This window comes from Cervus canadensis, chromosome 3 (genome assembly GCF_019320065.1).
Source record: "Cervus canadensis isolate Bull #8, Minnesota chromosome 3, ASM1932006v1, whole genome shotgun sequence".
NCBI classification, from domain to species: domain Eukaryota; kingdom Metazoa; phylum Chordata; class Mammalia; order Artiodactyla; family Cervidae; genus Cervus; species Cervus canadensis.
This window is the reverse complement of record NC_057388.1, coordinates 62,916,952-62,934,389: the sequence shown is the minus strand read 5'-3', so window position 1 is coordinate 62,934,389 and position 17,438 is coordinate 62,916,952. Positions and strand designations below refer to the sequence as shown.

Below are 17,438 nucleotides of genomic sequence, written 5' to 3'. Positions count from 1 at the left end.
CCAAGGGCTGGCACCCAAAGAACTATTTTAAGTCTATTTCACTACTTTTTTGGCTGTACTTATCCTCAGACCCAAAATCCCTCTTACCAAACTTCTTTTTGTTACTTTCTGCATCTCCATGTTATTAGATGCCAAAGGAGTCAGCTGAGACTTGTAAGGGAGCATTCATTGTTGGATCTTTTTTTTTTTCTTTCTGGGCACGGTTTAACTTGGTGAAATGAGATCCTAATTAGGAATTGGATCATTGATTGTTTTTCAGATGGTGAAAAGGCAGATATATCTGCCAGCATCTATCCAGACATAAACATCATCACTGGAGCCCTTAAACTGTATTTCAGAGACTTACCCATTCCTGTCATCACCTACGATACCTATTCTAAATTTATAGAAGCAGCGAGTAAGTATTGAGAACTAATTTTTTAAGGCACCAAATTTTTAAGTGTGATGCTTTTGACTTCAAGAAAATGAAAACTCAGAACCTGATTAAATTATTGCATGAGGGCTTGCTTTGCCAAGTGAGGGCACAACGGTACAGTTAATAGAAAACCAGACATAGTGCACTAGCTGAATGGAACCAGCACTAAGCCAGTTCTACTCGGCTGATACTGGGTACCAGGCAGTTCTGTCTGTCCCCACTGTTTCTTCTATGCTGGCAACCAGCACAGTCAGACTTACTCTGTTATACGTTGAAAGTGAAATGCTTTTCTAGTAAGCAATCAAATATTCTTCAGTGAGGGCTGTATAGATTAACTACTCTCATCTATTCAGCAGAATACCCTTGCTAGTTGATTAAAGTCATACCCCAAGTTAGGGCACATTGATGCTGTTCAAAATCAGTAACAGGCCAAGAAGATACTGTGTCAAGTACTATCCTAGGAACTCTCACCAATATCTCCTTTTTTAACCTTCTCATCTACCTGATGAGGCAAATATTGTAATCCCATTTTACAGAGGAGGTAAACTAAGCTTAGAGAGCTGAGCACACAAGTCCAGAAATGGAACATTAGCATTAGTCTTCCATCAGCCCAGAGCTGCTCCTTCAGGGTTTGGCACTTGGGTCGTGCCATCAGGTGAGGACCTGTGTGTGTCTGTGTGTGTGTGTGTTGGGGGTGGGGGGGGGGGGGGTTGCATTACACTTTGTCCAGGACTGTAGTGAGGAAAAGGAGATTCAACTGCTAGAATGCATGACACAGCAGTCAAGCACACTTTGAGGAAGTTTTTTTAAAAACTATAATCTTTAAAGGTATATGTTGCTAACTATAGTAACAAGATACCTGATGGGGAGACACATGGGCAGACTGCAAACGTGCAGGGTGTACTTTCCAGATGAGCTGTGGCTGTACTCCCTGGTAAGAGCATTCTTTCCAGGGATCCACAAGATCCCAGTGGTCTTGTGGGGAAGGTTCTGACAGTAGGTACCCTCTACCCCAGGAGGAATGACCCGGAGAGCTTTCTCTGAATGGCTGCCAATACCTATCAGAGTCCTGAAAACAGAAGCATGCAAGCTTCCTCCCATTGTTAACGTGCCTATTATCTACTTCCTAACCCGGACAGCACCCTGGGGTTCACCATGCCAAAATTTTGACAAAAAGTACCAACAGTGCAGCCTGAATTGGCTGGCTCACCTGCCAGTGCCCTTGTATTATAAAGTGGATTCAGTTATGCCTGCCAAGAAAAGATTTGGTAGACAATTTCAGGAGAAAGCTCCCAAGTGTGGTCCAGTTTAAATTAAAGCTGGTCATAGTTTCTAGCAAATCCAGTGTTCAGAAGATGGGCAGAGCACAGTCTGTGCGTGTGCCACCAGTGAGCATCTACAAGGCTGCAGAGTCCTGGAGGGCAAGGACCACAGGCAGCCTGCTGCCATGCAGCCAGTGGACATTCAATACGCATGTGGCTCCCAGCCTCAAACCCTTTCTGAAATAAGACATGAACAAATGGATCACTTTAAGTGAAATATTATTAGACATCCCCTTCGTCTGTAGCCTGAACAAACCAAACTTCTTATAGTTTCTCTGAAAACTTTAATGTTTCAGCACTGCACTGATATTCATTATGTGTGATCTTCACAGAAATCTCCAATGCGGATGAGAGGCTGGAAGCAGTCCATGAAGTGCTGATGCTGCTTCCTCCTGCCCACTATGAGACCCTCCGATACCTGATGATCCACCTCAAGAAGTAAGCTGACACCTCCGTGGCGCCGCCTCCGCACACTCTACCTGCCCTGCGCAATTTGATGCATTAGGAAAAGTGCACAACCTCCCCAACCCACTGAGTGGACAGATCCTCCTTTTAAGTGAATTAGGTTACCTTCTGCAGGCCCGCCCCATTGATAACCCTAGACACTCACTCTGTGTCTAGGAGATAGCAGGAGCTGCTCCTCGCACTTTAGATGTGTCCTCTATCTCAGGTGGTTACGGTTAGGGACCTCATGTTACAGATAATACTTCTGAAGCTTAGGGACATTACACAACTCATGCAGAGAGGTGAGGTAAAGCCAGGATGGAAACCCAGTTTGACCCATAGCCCTTAATCTGTCTTAACCATGTGTCTATGCTGCCCCTGCGTCTGCACCCTCCTCCCACAACGCCTTGAACTCTGTGTTCTGTCTTTCCTCCTTTTGCTCACCCTAAACCCAGACTCCTGAGCTGCCTTCTTTCTGGGCAAGCAGATTTCCACACTGATCTCTCGTTTCATTTGATGTATTAATTATCTGTCATGTGTGTGTGCTCAGTCATGTCCAAATCTCTGCAACCCCATGGACGGCCCACCAGGCTCCTCTGTCCATAGGATTCTCCAGGCAAGAATGCTGGAATGGGTTGTCATTTCCTCCCACTGACTAACAGATTGCCCCCAAACCTAGTGGCTTGAAACTGTAAATGTTTATTATTGCATAGTCTCTGTGGACAGGAAGCCAGGTAGCTTATGCTGCGTGCCTTTGGTTCAAGGTTAATAATGAGGCTGCAGTCAAACTGACAGTGAGGCTGCAAGGCTCGAGGAGGGAAGCGTCCACTTCCAAGCTCACTCACATGGTCATTGGCAGGATTCAGTTCCTCAGAGGCGACTAGCCTGCAGGTGTCACTTGCTGACTGTTCTCAGAACAGGAACCCTGTTTCCTGTCATATGGATCTTCCCATAGGCAGCTCCCCACATGGCAGCTGGCTTCTCTTACAGCAAGCAAGCAAGGCACCCACAATGGAAGACAGTCTTTCTGTAACCTAATCTCAGAAGTCATACCCCACTACTCTTGCTATTACTCTATGTGTTGGAAGCAAGTCACTAGGTCAAGCCTATGCTCTACTAGGGCAGCAGTCACCAGCCTTTTTGGCATCAGGGACCAGTTTCGTCAAAGACAAAATTTCCATGGACCAGGGTTTGGGGGATGCATTGGGGATGATTTAAGCAGATTACATTTATTGTGTACTTTGTTTCTATTAGTCTTTTCTGATAGCTCAATTGTTAAAGAATCCGCCTGCAATGCAGGAGAGCCCGATTTGATTCCTGGGTCAGGAAGATCCACTGGAGAAGGGATGTAGGCTACCCTTTCTAGTATTCTTGGACTTCCCTTGTGGCTCAGCTGGTAAAGAAATCCACCTACAATGCGGGAGACTTGGGTTTGATCCCTGGGTTGGGAAGACCCCCTGGAGAAGGGAAAGGCTACCCACTTCAGTATTCTGGCCTGGAGAATCCCATAGACTGTATAGTCCATAGGGTCTCAAAGAGTCGGACACGACCAGGCAACTTTCACTTTCACTTATTTCTATTATTATTACATCAGCTCCACCTCAGATCATCAGGCATTATTAGATCCTGGAGGTCAGGGACCCCTGCTCTCGGGGAAGGAGTTACAGAAGGGTATGGATTCCAGAGGACAGAGCTCACTGGGGGCCATCTCAGAGGCTGCCTGCCACAGGGGCTACACACTGGGTTATTTGTGTGAAGGCATGTGAGATAAACAGAGATTGCTGTTTACAGTACACTGGAGTCTCTGGTTCCAGACTCTTTTACCTAAACCACAGATCTCTTCTCTTCACTGTCCTTGTGAGGTCAATATATTGGTCTTTGAGATGTTGGCAGGATCAGGGTACTTCCATGTGCCTTCCTCTGTGTTTTGGGGGGATACATGGTAGCAGCCCATTTTTGGATAAAATAAACCAAAAAATATCTATACTGACCAATTTACAGATTGATTCAGTAAATGAAAGGAAACAAGTTGATAAAACTATAGAAACACTAATGCATTGAGGTTTTAATTTTTCTACCTTTAAAACATATAAATACTCTTGCTCATATTCAAGGTGATCAGAAATGTAACAGTTATCTTAGAAGAGTCTCATTTTGATTAATTTATTGAATTTAAGAGTACAAGTAAATTTTGGATAAAAAATAGGCTTGAATGTCAGCCTGCCTTTTAATTAGCTATATGTTATTTCTTTCAGTGTCCAATTGTGATACTTTGAAAGGCAAAGTAAAAAAATGCTGACACATCCCAGTTGAGTCTTAAATGCCAATTATTTAGTATTTTTACTATGGAGGGGTTGCTATCCATCTTGTCTGGTCAGGTGTGGTGCCTGACTTGATAGAGAACTATGAGTAGTTTGAAAATGAAGAATATCCTCTTTCTTACCTCCCTCTTAACTTTGCAATGTGAAGGTAATGCAAGCTGAGTTGACCTTTCTAAAATAATGCTAGATGGCTAGTCTTAGGAAGGTCAATTCAGCTTGCATTACCTTCACTTTGCAAAGTTAAGATGGCAACCTACTCCAGTATTCTTGCCTGGAGACTCTCATGGACAGAGGAGCCTGCACAGCTATAGTCTATGGGGTTGCAAAGAGTTGGACGTGACTGAAGCAACTTGGCATGCACGCACACACAGCTAAGCTTAATTAGCTTTAAGAGAATAAACACAAAAGGATAGCTTTCTGTAAAAAACTTAAACATATGTCAATCCGATTTTGCTCTTCTTTGAAGAATGTACTCCCTTTTATATCTATTATGAACATCCTAAAACCTTAATTCCTTAAAGCAAGAATCTGAGAGATCATAATTTTATTCTACTTAGGAAGGTTTTAAGCCAACTTTGGAGTTTGAATTTCGTGTTTAAAGGCTTTGCAGTTCTTACTTGGGTGTTTTTAAAATAATTTTATTAGACTATAGTTGATTTATGTTTTGTTAGTTTCTGCTGGACAGTAAAGTGAATCAGTTATACATAAGCAAATATCCACTCTTTTATAGATTCTTTTCCCATATAGGCCATAACAGAGTGCTGAATAGATTTCCCTCTGCTATACAGTAGGTCCTTATTATTTATCTGTTTTATATATAGTACTATGTGTATATCAAGCCCAATCTCCCAGTTTATCCCTCCCTACCCCCATTTCCCCCAGGTAACCATAAATTTTGTTTTCTACATCTGTGACCCTGTTTTGTCAATCAGTTCACTTGTGCTTTAAGATTCCGTATATAAGTGGTATCACATGGTATTTGTCTTTCTCTGTCCGACTTACTCAGTGTGACAACGTCTAGGTCCATCCTTGCTGCTGCAGGCAGCATTATTTCATTCCCTCTTAGAGCTGAGTAATATTCCATCAGGATCGCTGGTGGCTCAGATGGTAAAGAATCTGCCTGCAATGCGGAAGACCCAGGTTCAGTCCCTGGGCTGGGAAGATCCCCTGGAGAAGGGAATGGCAACATATACACCTATTCCATTGTGTATATGCACCACATCTCCTTTATCCACTCCTCTGCTGATGGATATTTAGGTTGCTTCCATGTCTTGGCGGTTGTAAATAGTGCTGCAGTGAACACTGGCATGCATTTATCTTTTCAAATTAGAGTTTTCTTCAGCTATATGCCCAAGAGTGGACTGCTGGGTCATATGGTAGTTCTATATTTGTTTTTTAAGGAACCTCCATACTGTTCTCCACAATGGTTGTACCAATTTACAATCCCATCAATAGTGTAAGAGGATTCCCTTTTCTCCACACCCTCTCCAGCATTTTTTGTTTCTAGATTTTTTGATCATGGCCATTCTGACTGGTGTGAGGTGATACCTCACTGTATTTTTTATTTGCATTTCTCTAATGATTATTGATGAGATGATGGTTTTCAATTCCAATAACAATGACTGCTCCAGACCTCATCCTGTGGGAACTAAAAATAATGTCTAACTGCATTCCCATTTGGCCACATTCCAGGCATTCTCTTGTCCCGTGACAATGCCTTGACCTTTCTCCTCAGGCAGTAGCCCTGCCAGCAGGCAGGGAATCTAGCCTCAGCTTCCTGGTTGGCCAGCCAATGGACAGCAAGAAGAGGGAAATGAAGACAGTCATATAAGCCTCCAGCATACAGACCTGTAGGGACAGCAAGATGAGGGAAGTGAAGACAGTCATACAAGCCTCCAGCATATAGACCATTAGAAAGCAAGAAGGAGATAAAGACAGTCATACAAACATACAGACAGTGGACAGCAAGAGGGAAATGAAGATAGTTATACAAGCCTCCAGCATATAGACCAGTGGATAGCAAGAAGAGGGAAATGAAGACAGTCATAAAGTCTCGACTAAATCTGTATGCATTATGGGCCACCTAATAATCTTTACTGCCCCTTCAAGCCAATATTCCCTCAATGAGAGTTCCATGTTTATTTAGTAAGAAGGACTGATTTTATAGTGTTCAAAAGTGTGTCCATACCAGATTCACCTCATAGTTCACTTCTGTGGGCTGAAGACAATGTCCATATTCTAAAAAATTAATCTGAAAATTCAGTTCAGTTCAGTTGCTCAGTCCTATCGGACTCTTTGTGACCCCATGGACTGCAGCATGCCAGGCTTCCCTGTCCATCAGCAACTCCCAAGAGCTTGCTCAAACTGAGCAAGGAATGAAAACTGACCTTTTCCAGTCCTATGGCCACTGCTGAGTTTTCCAAATTTACTGGCATATTGAGTGCAGCACTTTAAAAGCATCATCTTTTAGGATTTGAAATAGCTCAACTGGAATTCCATCACCTCCACTAGCTTTGTTCATAGTGATGCTTTCTAAGGTCCACTTGACTTTGCATTCCAGGATGTCTGGCTTTAGTCCAGTGATCAGACCATCATAGTTTTCTGGGTCATGAAGATCTTTTTTATATGTTCTTCTGTGTATTCTTGCCACCTCTTCTTAATATTTTCTGCTTCTTTAGATTCAAGGGATTAGATATGATAATGAGTGTCTGAAGAACTATGGACGGAGGTTCGTGACATTGTACAGCAGGCAGTGATCAAGACCATCCCCAAGAAAAAGAAATGCAAAAAGGCAAAATGGTTGTATGAGGAGCCCTTACAAATAGCTGAGAAAACAAGAGAAGCTAAAGGCAAAGGAGAAAAGGAAAGATATAAGAATCTGCATGCAGAGTTCCAAAGAATACCAAGGAGAGATAAGAAAGCCTTCCTTAGTGATCAATGCAAACAAATAGAGGAAAACAATAGAATGGGAAAGACTAGAGATCTCTTCAAGAAAATCCAAAAATTCCCTTTTAAAAAAATACTTCTCTATAATTCCAGTCCTCAATTTTCTTTTGCAAATTCCGAAACCAGAGAAGCTCTCAGGGGCCTATTTCATAATCAGTACACAAATCCACCCTTGAATCTGTATAACGTCTCTCTGTGTATGTTTTTCTTGCAGGGTGACTATGAATGAAAAGGACAATTTCATGAATGCTGAAAATCTGGGGATTGTGTTTGGGCCCACCCTGATGAGACCTCCTGAGGACAGCACCCTCACCACCCTCCATGACATGCGGTACCAAAAGCTGATTGTGCAGATCTTAATAGAAAACGAAGATGTTTTGTTTTAATTCACCAGGTTAATGAGTTGAGTGGCACCAGCCCCATCTAAGTTGATAAGGCTAAAGAAATAAAAACATCTCTTGCACTTGATTTGTTTTCCAAACAAGTGATGGAATTTCCTGGACCACAGTGGATTGCCAGGTTGGCTACTGTGTCTCATAGACACTGGCCCCTCCACAGGAGAACAGCAAGGATGAGGGCGAGAAAAAGTCCTCACCTAGGGTCTTTGCCGTGCCTCGTATGTCTGTCTGTTTTGTTGGAAGAGTGATTAATAAATCTTTCTTTAACTTATTAAAAGTAGACCTTTAAACTTCTGTCTTATCAGTAATAAAAGGGAACTTAATTCATAGAGGTACTTGATACAGTTATACATTTTCCACTTACAAAAAGAAGACAATTCTATATGTTAAATGTTAAATGAAACTTATATTGTAAGATGTATTTTTATTTTAGCTGCAAGAATGTTACTTTATTTTAGCAAATAGAACTCAATGCAGTGCATTGATTATTACCCTGTATACCTTGCCCTGCCTTCTTGCTGTGATCCCTGGAAAAGTTTCCCATGAATGCAGTATTATCTTGACATACCTCTGTCCTTATCAGTGCTTTGCAGTGAAATTTCACCTCCCACCTCTGTCCCTGCTTTTAATAGTTTTTTCTGTTAAGCACTGCCATTTTGCTATCGTGCGGTATATGTTTATAGCAATTGTAGGATGGTCTGTCACATCTAAAAATTTTCTTTCCATAGAAATTTTGTGAAATCCCAAAGTATGTTTCAGAATTGGTCATAGTCCTTCCATATCATGTGTGTACATCACAGAATATGCAGAACGTGGTCCTTTTACATAAAATGATTTGGAAACACTGGTTATATCTAGGCCACGTAAAAAGCACTTTTCCTCTTCATTTCGGGCAAGCACTCTGAATTCATCTGTTAATGGCAAGTTGCATTTTCGGCATATGTCTATATTTCTGAAAAGTGAACCTGCAGTCATTGTTGATTTTTTCATTTTTGTTTTATAAACAAGCCTATTTTTTAAAGAATGAATAAGTTTGGTTTTTATGAATATGTGTACCTCCTTGATCAAAGTAGCTCTGATGGATAATTTAATATGATTTGATGACTATAGTTCTATCTTATTGGTTCTATTTATCTTATCATGAGCTTTCCACACCAAGATTTCTATATTTTGTAACATAGGTAAAATATTTAAAATGTCAAAAAACTGTAAAGCTAAATTTGTTTTTCTTAAACCTAACTACAATGTCTTTTCCTCTGATTGTCTGAAATGATTCATGTTGTTACTCACCAGTCTTGTTTTGGAGTGACCAGAAGAGAATTACTGTGTGTTAAGTGAGCTGAAAGGGGAGAGGGCAGTGCAGTTGTCATTCTGGAAATCCTCAAGGGCCGTGTGAAAGGACTTCGCTGGCACTCGGGGGTCGGGATGGTTCTGCTTGGTCCCTGATAGCATTGTTCCTCCCAGCTGTACAGGTTTGTTTGTCGTAGCTTATGTACTTCTTGATACTGTCAAAAATTATTTGGAAATGGTTTTATTTTGTGAAGTGAACAATACTTTGTAATTTATGATAGTGTAAATGGAAGGAAAAAGCATTAAATGTATTAAATTCTCTGTCTATCATTTGGGAAGACATGAAAGAAATTGGTGTTGGGGGCTAGAGGGAAAGAATATTCACAACACTGCTCCCAGATGGATTTTAGGCAATAAAGTTTCTATCATTGCCAAAACACAATAAGAAAAGAAAGATCCCACGGAGTCTTCGCCTCTGGTCCCACTCCCTCCTCCAGTTTCCTCCTGCGGAGCCTGCCTGCGATTAAGGTTCCAATACTCTAGCTTCCCTTTCTGTAAGACCCACTGTGTTTATGTCCTTCATTGAGTTATGTGGTGTTTAGAGCAGATCACCCTAGGATGCATGCAGGAGGGCAGAAAGACTCAAGTTTGAGTAGCAGAAAGTGAAAGTGTTAGTCACTCAGTTGTGTCCAACTCTTTGCAACCCCATGGACTGTAGCCCACCAGGCTCCTCTGTCCATGGGATTCTCCAGGCAAGAATAGTGGAGTGGGTTGCCATTCCCTTCTCCAGGGGATCTCCAGGGATCAAACCTGCTGCTGCTGCTGCTAAGTCGCTTCAGTCATGTCCGACTCTGTGCGACCCCATAGACGGCAGCCCACCAGGCTCCCCCGTCCCTGGGATTCTCCAGGCAAGAACACTGGAGTGGGTTGCCATTTCCTTCTCCAAGTCAAACCTGGGTCTTCCGCATTGCAGGCAGGTTCTTTACCATCTGAGCCGCCAAGGACCTGCCTATTATTGGCTGCATATGACCTTGGGAATGAGTTTGCTCCTCTGAAAAACTGGAGAAAATATTCTGATTGAGTTTTAAGAATGATGACTTAGGAGAGGAAAGGCTATAACATGAGGTGGAAAAGAAGACACATGAAAGAAAAGGATTTGTCCCAGGTCAAATCCAAGTCCAAGTAATCATAGGGGTATTACTATAACAGGGCTCTTGTGTGTAATGAGAGTCACTTGACTCCTTTTCTCTAATGTGATTACAACACTTGATCCCCTCTACCTTGCTTTAGTCTGAAGCCTGCTCACTCATGCCTATCTTCCCCACCATCTGGCAGCTTGACGTGGCTCCTCTTACCTGGCTTGAAATTCCTGCCCTTGGAATAATTCTAGTACTTAGACCTGAAAGGAGGCAGTGTTGTTTCTAGAACCCACTGTTAAACTGTCCACAGGTGGGTTGTAAGAGGTGGGACAGGGTGGGTAGAGGAAGACCCTTTCCTTTCTCCCATTAACATAAATGGGCACCTGGTCTCCAAGCTTGGAAGGGAGCTGGTGCAGGAGTTCAAGGACAGCAGTCTGGAAGGAACAAGTGAGAAGAGATTTGAGGAGTTGAGGAAAGTAACATAGCACACAGGTGTGCTACCTGGGCCGTCCTGCCTGCAACTGAAAACCCAACACAGGTAGCTTACAAGTTCCCAAGATCTACCAATCCCCAAATTCATAGTCAATCTTTTGATTTTAAAAATGTGATATTCATTAATTTTCAACAAATACTTATCAAGCACTTATTAATGGGCCAGACACTGAATACTGGCAATGAAAATGTTTATGTCACTTGCGGTCGTTGTCATGTCTGACCCTTTGTGACCACATGGACTGTAGCCCAGCAGGCTCCTCTGTCCATGGGGATTCTTCAGGCAAGAGTACTGGAGTAGGTTGCTATGCGCTCCTCCAGGGGATTTCCCCTACCCTGGGGATCAAACACAGGTCTCCCACATTGCAGGCAGATTCTTTACCACTGAGCCACCTGGGAAGCCCAAGAACACTGGAGTGGGTAGCCTATCCCTTCTCCAGGGGAACTTCCGACCCAGTAATCAAAACAGGGTCTCCTGCATTGCAAGCGGATTCTTTACCAGCTGAGCTACCTGGGAAGCACTTATGTCACTCGGAAGAATTAAATAATAGGTTTAGTTTGGCTGGAGAGAGAAAGCTGGTCATGTAAAGGATTTTAGACTCTAACATAAACAAGTCTGGTGCTACTGTTTTTGTTTTTGTTTTAAATTAACTTTGTTTTGGAGTAGTCTTATATTTACAGAAGAGTTGCAAGGCTACTGCAGAGGGTCCCTGTGCCCTCTTCACCCACTCCCCTAATGTTAACATCTTACATAGCCACAGTAAACTAAGAAACCAACATTAGTACATTACTATTAACTGAACTCCAAGGTTTATTCAGTTTTTATGAGTTTTCCACCAATGTCCTTTTTCTGTCCCAGGATGTAATCTAGGTCACCACATTGCATTTAGCGTTAATGGGTTTTAAGAAACAAATGACACAATTGAGCTTACATTTTTAAAAGATCACTTACTTGACTGTGGATCCATCAGAGAATATGTGGGCAGATGAATGTAGTGACGCTAGATGCAGGGAGTCACTCAGATGTTGTCATTTAGAGGACTTAAGGTGATATAGCCTGGATCAAGTGGTAGTAAAGCAGAGATAAATAGAACTGAGTTATATTTAGGAGACAGAGTTGTAAAAGTTTGGTTATAGATTGGATTAAAGAACCAAGAATGGGGCTTCCTTGGTGGCTCAGTGGTAAAGAATCAGTCTGCAAATGCAGGAGACACGGACGGGTTTGATCCCTGATCCGGGAAGATCCCACATGCTGCAGAGCAACTAAGCCTGTGCTCTAGAGCCCAGGAGCTGCAACTGCTGAGTCCACTCGCCACAGCTACTGAAGCCCGAGTGCCCTAGAGCCCGTGCTCTGCAACAACAGAGGCCATGCAACGAGAAGCCCACCCACCACAACTAGAGAGCAGCTCCTATCCTACCACAGAAAAGTCCTCATAGCGATGAAGACCTCACCCACCCAAAAATAAATAAATAAAAATTATATATATAAAAAATAAATGAAAAAAAAAAATGAATCCAGGATGACCCCCACATTGCTTAATTTGACAACTGGATAATATTTCTTGAAATGAACACAAGGAGAGCTGGAGGTTTCTTGAAGAGGGGTGCAAAAATTAAGGAAGATGGTGAGCTCCATAGCGATACCTATGAAATTTCCAGGCAGATATTTCATGAGCAATTGCATTAACAGACCCAAGCTGGAGATAGGGACTTGGGCGAGACACCAGAGATAATAATTGGAACTGTGGGACTGAATAAGAGTGCCCAGGGACACAGAACAGAGAAATGCAGGAGAGGCCCGAGTCAAAGTTCTCTAGAGCAGCGGTCCCCAACCTTTTGGGCACCAGGTACTGGTTTCGTGGAAGACAATTTTTCTACCAACATGGGTGGTGGAGGGTGGGGATGGTTTCAGAATGAGTCAAGCAGATTACATTTATTGTGTACTCTATTTCTATTTTTATATCAGCTCCATCTCAGAACATCAAGTATTAGATCTCAGAGGTTGGGGATCCCTGCTATAGAGTGCCAGCATTCACAAGAGGGCAAATGAAGTCCATTTTGATGTAATAAAATAAGAAGGTCTCATGAGTATGGTTCAGAAAGACTCTTTGTCTTCAGGTTCATCTCACAAGGTCCTAGTCCATTTCGTTGTTCCACTTCAATATATTTTGCTACACACAAGCACCATGTTAGACCTTGGGGCTTGGAGGGCTTCACTTCATTATGTGTGTTCTAAGTTGCTTCAGTTATGCCTGACTCTTTTCAACCCTATAGACTGTAGCCTGCTAGGCTCCTCTGTCCATGAGATTCTCCAGGCAAGAATACGGGAGTGGGTTGCTATGCCCTCCTCCAGGGGATCTTCCTGATCTAGGGATGAAACCCACATCCCCTGCATTGGCAGATGGATTCTTTACCACTAGTGCCACCTGGGAAGCCCTTACTTCAATAGATGCTTCATAAATGCTGGGGTCACTTTTTTTTCCTAAGTTGAAATTATTCTATCATACTCCAGGACCTCCTTCCCTGCCTTCTACTGCTGTTTGTACACACTTCTAAACCAGTGGTTATCACAAAGTACTTCAATTGTGTATCCATCTGTCTCCCACCGAAGTACAAATTCTATGGGATCAAGAACAGTGAATACCAACTACATGCCAGTCGGGCACACTCCTGGCCATCCTGCAAGTCTCAACTCAATGTTTCCTCTGCTGAGATTTTCCCTGGCTCCCCCAGGCAGAGTACATGGGTGCCAGCCATAAATAGTAATACATGAATGCACAGAAAGTTCAGAGGACTCTCTAGAACTGGGTTTAACCAGAACATGAAATGTGAGGGAGGAGGAGGGGGGATGAGATTAAATGAGCAGGTCTGTGCCAGGGAATAAGGAACCCTGTGAGTCAAGTACATGTCCAGTGACATGTCAAGGATAGTACAGAGGATGTAAGATTAGAGACTCAGAAGCTCTAACATCAGGAAGATGTTATAGGCAATGACAAACTAAACTTGGCTCCCAACAGAAGGGATGTGGAGAAGAGTCAGGGTAAGAGAGATTTAGGATGTTATCAGGACTTACTGATTTGATGCCAGGATTAAAAAGGAAATAGTCACAAGTGTCATCCCTATTTCTGGTCTTTATAATTAAGTTAATATTGAGGAAGAAAAGAGAATATGGGAAGGAAAGCAGGATTATTAGCAGGGGGAAATCATGGGTTCAGTTTGCAGAATGCATTGTGGTACCAATGGTTCACCCATGTAAAAATGTCTAGAAAATGGTTGAACCTGTGGTTTTGGAGCTCAAGAGAGAGGGATGAGCTGGTAGATTAAGACCTGATCAGACTGTATCGCCAGCTGAAATTTAAAAAGACCAATAATAGGTCCCCAGGTGGCACTAGCAGTAAAGAACCTATCTGCCAATACAGGAGACATAAGAGATATGAGTTTGATCCCTGGGTTGAGAAGATCCTCTGAAGGAGGAAATGGCAACAAAACCACACCAGTATTCTTGCCTGGAGAATCCCGTGGACAGAGGAGCCTGGCAGGCTACAGTCCATGGGGTTGCAAAGAGTCAGACACAAGTGACGTAGCACATATAATAGGTCCCTGGGTAAGAATGAAATCTAAGGATCAGGCAAAGTTAGACAACTTTGCAAGGAGGCCAGGCATGGACAGAGGAAGAGGCAGTCAGGAATGTAAGAAGAAAGTAGAGAAGGACAGAATATCAGGGACTGAGAGGCCACGGGGGTCAGATACAGCTACAAGATGATAATGTGATGAGTCCCCTTTGGATATGGCAACTAAGGATCCCCATAGCTTGATGGGAGCTTTTCAGTGGGGACGGTGGTGGTGCAGGGCAAAAAGGTGGTGCAACTAAAAAGTGTTTAAGTCTGTCAAAGAAATTTCATATCCACATCTTCTTAAATGCAAAAAAACATAAATGTTATTTAAGGCCCTACTCTGGAGAAAAAACTACCCCCATAATCTTGCAATGACTGATTAGGCAAATTTTCTTTATTCCAGCTTAGATTTTCTTAGAGATAATTTTCCACATAAATAAGAGTTAAAATCAGTGTTTTAATATTTTTGAAAAATCAGAAGTTAAAAACATCAAGTATTCCTTTTGCAGTGTTTTTATTTATCCTTGGAGATATGCAATTATCATAATTTACAGGACTTTTTTTGTAATTAATTGGACTATAAGAAAAACTATGCAGTTTATACCATAAAATCATGTCCCTAAGGAATTAGGGTCCTCAGTAACAGAGAGATAAGGAAGCTCAAAAGGGTTCATGTTCAGCAACCTCTTATAACTAAAGACAGCAGAACACAATCTGCTATTTGTGAAAATGAGACTTCATAAAAATATCTTTCAAATAGTCCCTATTTGACAAAAGAGAATGCCTATTAAAATGCCATTGTTTAAAACATCCCTTCTACCCCCTCAAAAGATTTTTGCTTTAAGATAGAGAAAAGGACATATCCCTAAGATATGACACTGTGTGAAAATTATCACAATACAAAATCCAAAGACGTCCATAATTGTCCTTACTCACAATTACCTGCATGTACCAGGTACAATACAATTTTCCAAACCTCACCACTGATGAGCCTATTCCAAAGCAGAATTCAGCAATACAAAAAAACACAGGCTAAAACAGTCCTCAGAATTATACTTTAAAATAGGAATATTCACAAGATAACATACAGAAAGCAATTGTATTTCTTACACCAACAATGAAATATCAGGGAGTATAAAGAAAAACAATTTTAAAATACCTTTTAAAATGCACCCCCCAAAATAAAACATTTAGGAAATAAACCTGACCAAGGAGATGAAAGACTTATAAATTGAGAACTATAAAACATTAACAAAGGAAATTGAAGATGATCCAAAGAAATGGAAAGCTATCCCATGCTCTTGGATTGTAAGAATTAATACTGTTAAAATGGCCATATTAACCAAAGCAATCTACAGACAATGTGATCCCTATCAAATTACCCATGACATTTTTCACAGAACTAGAACATTCATATGGAACCATAAAAGACCCAGAATTGCCAAAGCAATCCTGAAGAAAAGGAACAAAGCAGGAGGAATAACCTCCCAGACTTCTGACAATAGTACAAAGCTACTGTAATCAAAACAGTGTGGCATTGGCATTAAAAACAGACATATGGATCAATGGAACAGAATAGAGAGACCAGAAACAAGCCCACACACCTACAGTCAATTAATCTTCAACAGAGCGGGGCAAGAAGATACAATGGGAAAAAAATCTCTTCAGCAAGTGGTATTGGGAAAGTTGGGCAATTACATGTAAACCAATTAAGTTAAAACACATCCTCCCATCATACAAAAATAAACTCAAAATGGCTTAAAGACTTAAACATAAAACATGACACCATAAAATTCCTAGACAAGAACATGGACAAAACATTCTCTGACATAAATGTACCAATGACATAAATTGACTGACCTTAGGAGACTAGGTCAGTCTCCTAAGGCAATAGAAATAAAAACAAAAACAAACAAATGGGACCTAAGCAAACTTACAAGCTTCTACACAGCACAGGAAACCATAAACGAAATGAAAACACAACCCTCAGAATGGGGGAAATATTTGCAAATGATGCAACCAGCAAGGGCTTAATTTCCAAAATATACAAACAGCTCAAACAACTCAACAACAACAACAAAAACAACCCAATCAAAAGGGCAGAAGCCCTAAATAACACATTTCTCCAAAGAAGAAATATAGATGGCCAATGGACACATGTAACAATGCTCAATATTGCTAATTATTAGAGAAATGCAAATCAAAATTAAATAAGGTACCATCTCACCAGTCAGAATGGACATCAAAAGTCTACAAATGCTGGAGAGGGTATGGAGAAAAGGGAACCTTCCTACACTGTTGGTAGCCATGTAAATTTGTACAATCATTATGGAAAACAATATAGAGGTTCCTTAAAAAACTAAATATAGAACCACCATATGATCCAGTAATCCCACTCCTGGGCATGTACTGAGAGAAAACCATAATTCAAGAAGATATATGCATCCCAATGTTAACTGCAGCACTGTTTGCAATAGCCAAAACATGGAAGCAACTTAAATGTCTATTGACAGAGAAGGGGATAAAGAAGACGTGCTACAAATACACAATGGAATACTACTCAGCCATAAGAAGAATGAAATAACACCATTTGTAGCAACATGAATGGACCTAGAGATTATCATACTACATGAAGTCAGAAAGAGAAAGGCAAAAACCATATGATATCACTTGTATGTAGAATCTAAAATATGACATAAATGAACCTATCTATGAAGCCAAAGTAGAATCACGGACACAGAGAACAGACTGGTGGTTGCCAAGCTGGAGGGGGCAGGGGGAGGGATGGACTGGGAGGTTGGGGATAACAGATGTAAGCTTTTATATATCAAATGGATAAATAACAAGGTACTATATAGCACTATAGAGAACGATCTTCAACATCCTATGATAAAACATAATGAAAAGAATATTAAAAAGAATATATATATGTACACATAAGTATATATATGTATATACATGTGTATGTAACTCAATTGCTTTGCTGTGCAGTGGAAATTAACACATTATAACTCAACTATACTTCAATTAAAAAAACAAGAATGGAAAAGAAAAGAG

At 41.3% G+C, this 17,438-nt stretch overlaps 1 protein-coding gene across 3 annotated transcripts in view; it reads left to right on the top strand.

Annotated features, from left to right (window-relative positions):
- The window catches only part of CHN2 (chimerin 2), a 332,030-nt gene extending 322,569 nt beyond the window's left edge, over positions 1-9,461 (top strand). For all 3 annotated transcript variants that reach the window (XM_043463301.1, XM_043463302.1, XM_043463303.1), the window contains exons 11-13: positions 260-397; positions 2,070-2,175; positions 7,663-9,461. In XM_043463301.1, the coding sequence (XP_043319236.1) occupies positions 260-397; positions 2,070-2,175; positions 7,663-7,834 (416 nt within the window). In that variant the 3' untranslated portion in view covers positions 7,835-9,461. The remainder of the gene's footprint in view (positions 1-259; positions 398-2,069; positions 2,176-7,662) is intronic.
- Positions 9,462-17,438: the final 7,977 nt, after the last annotated feature.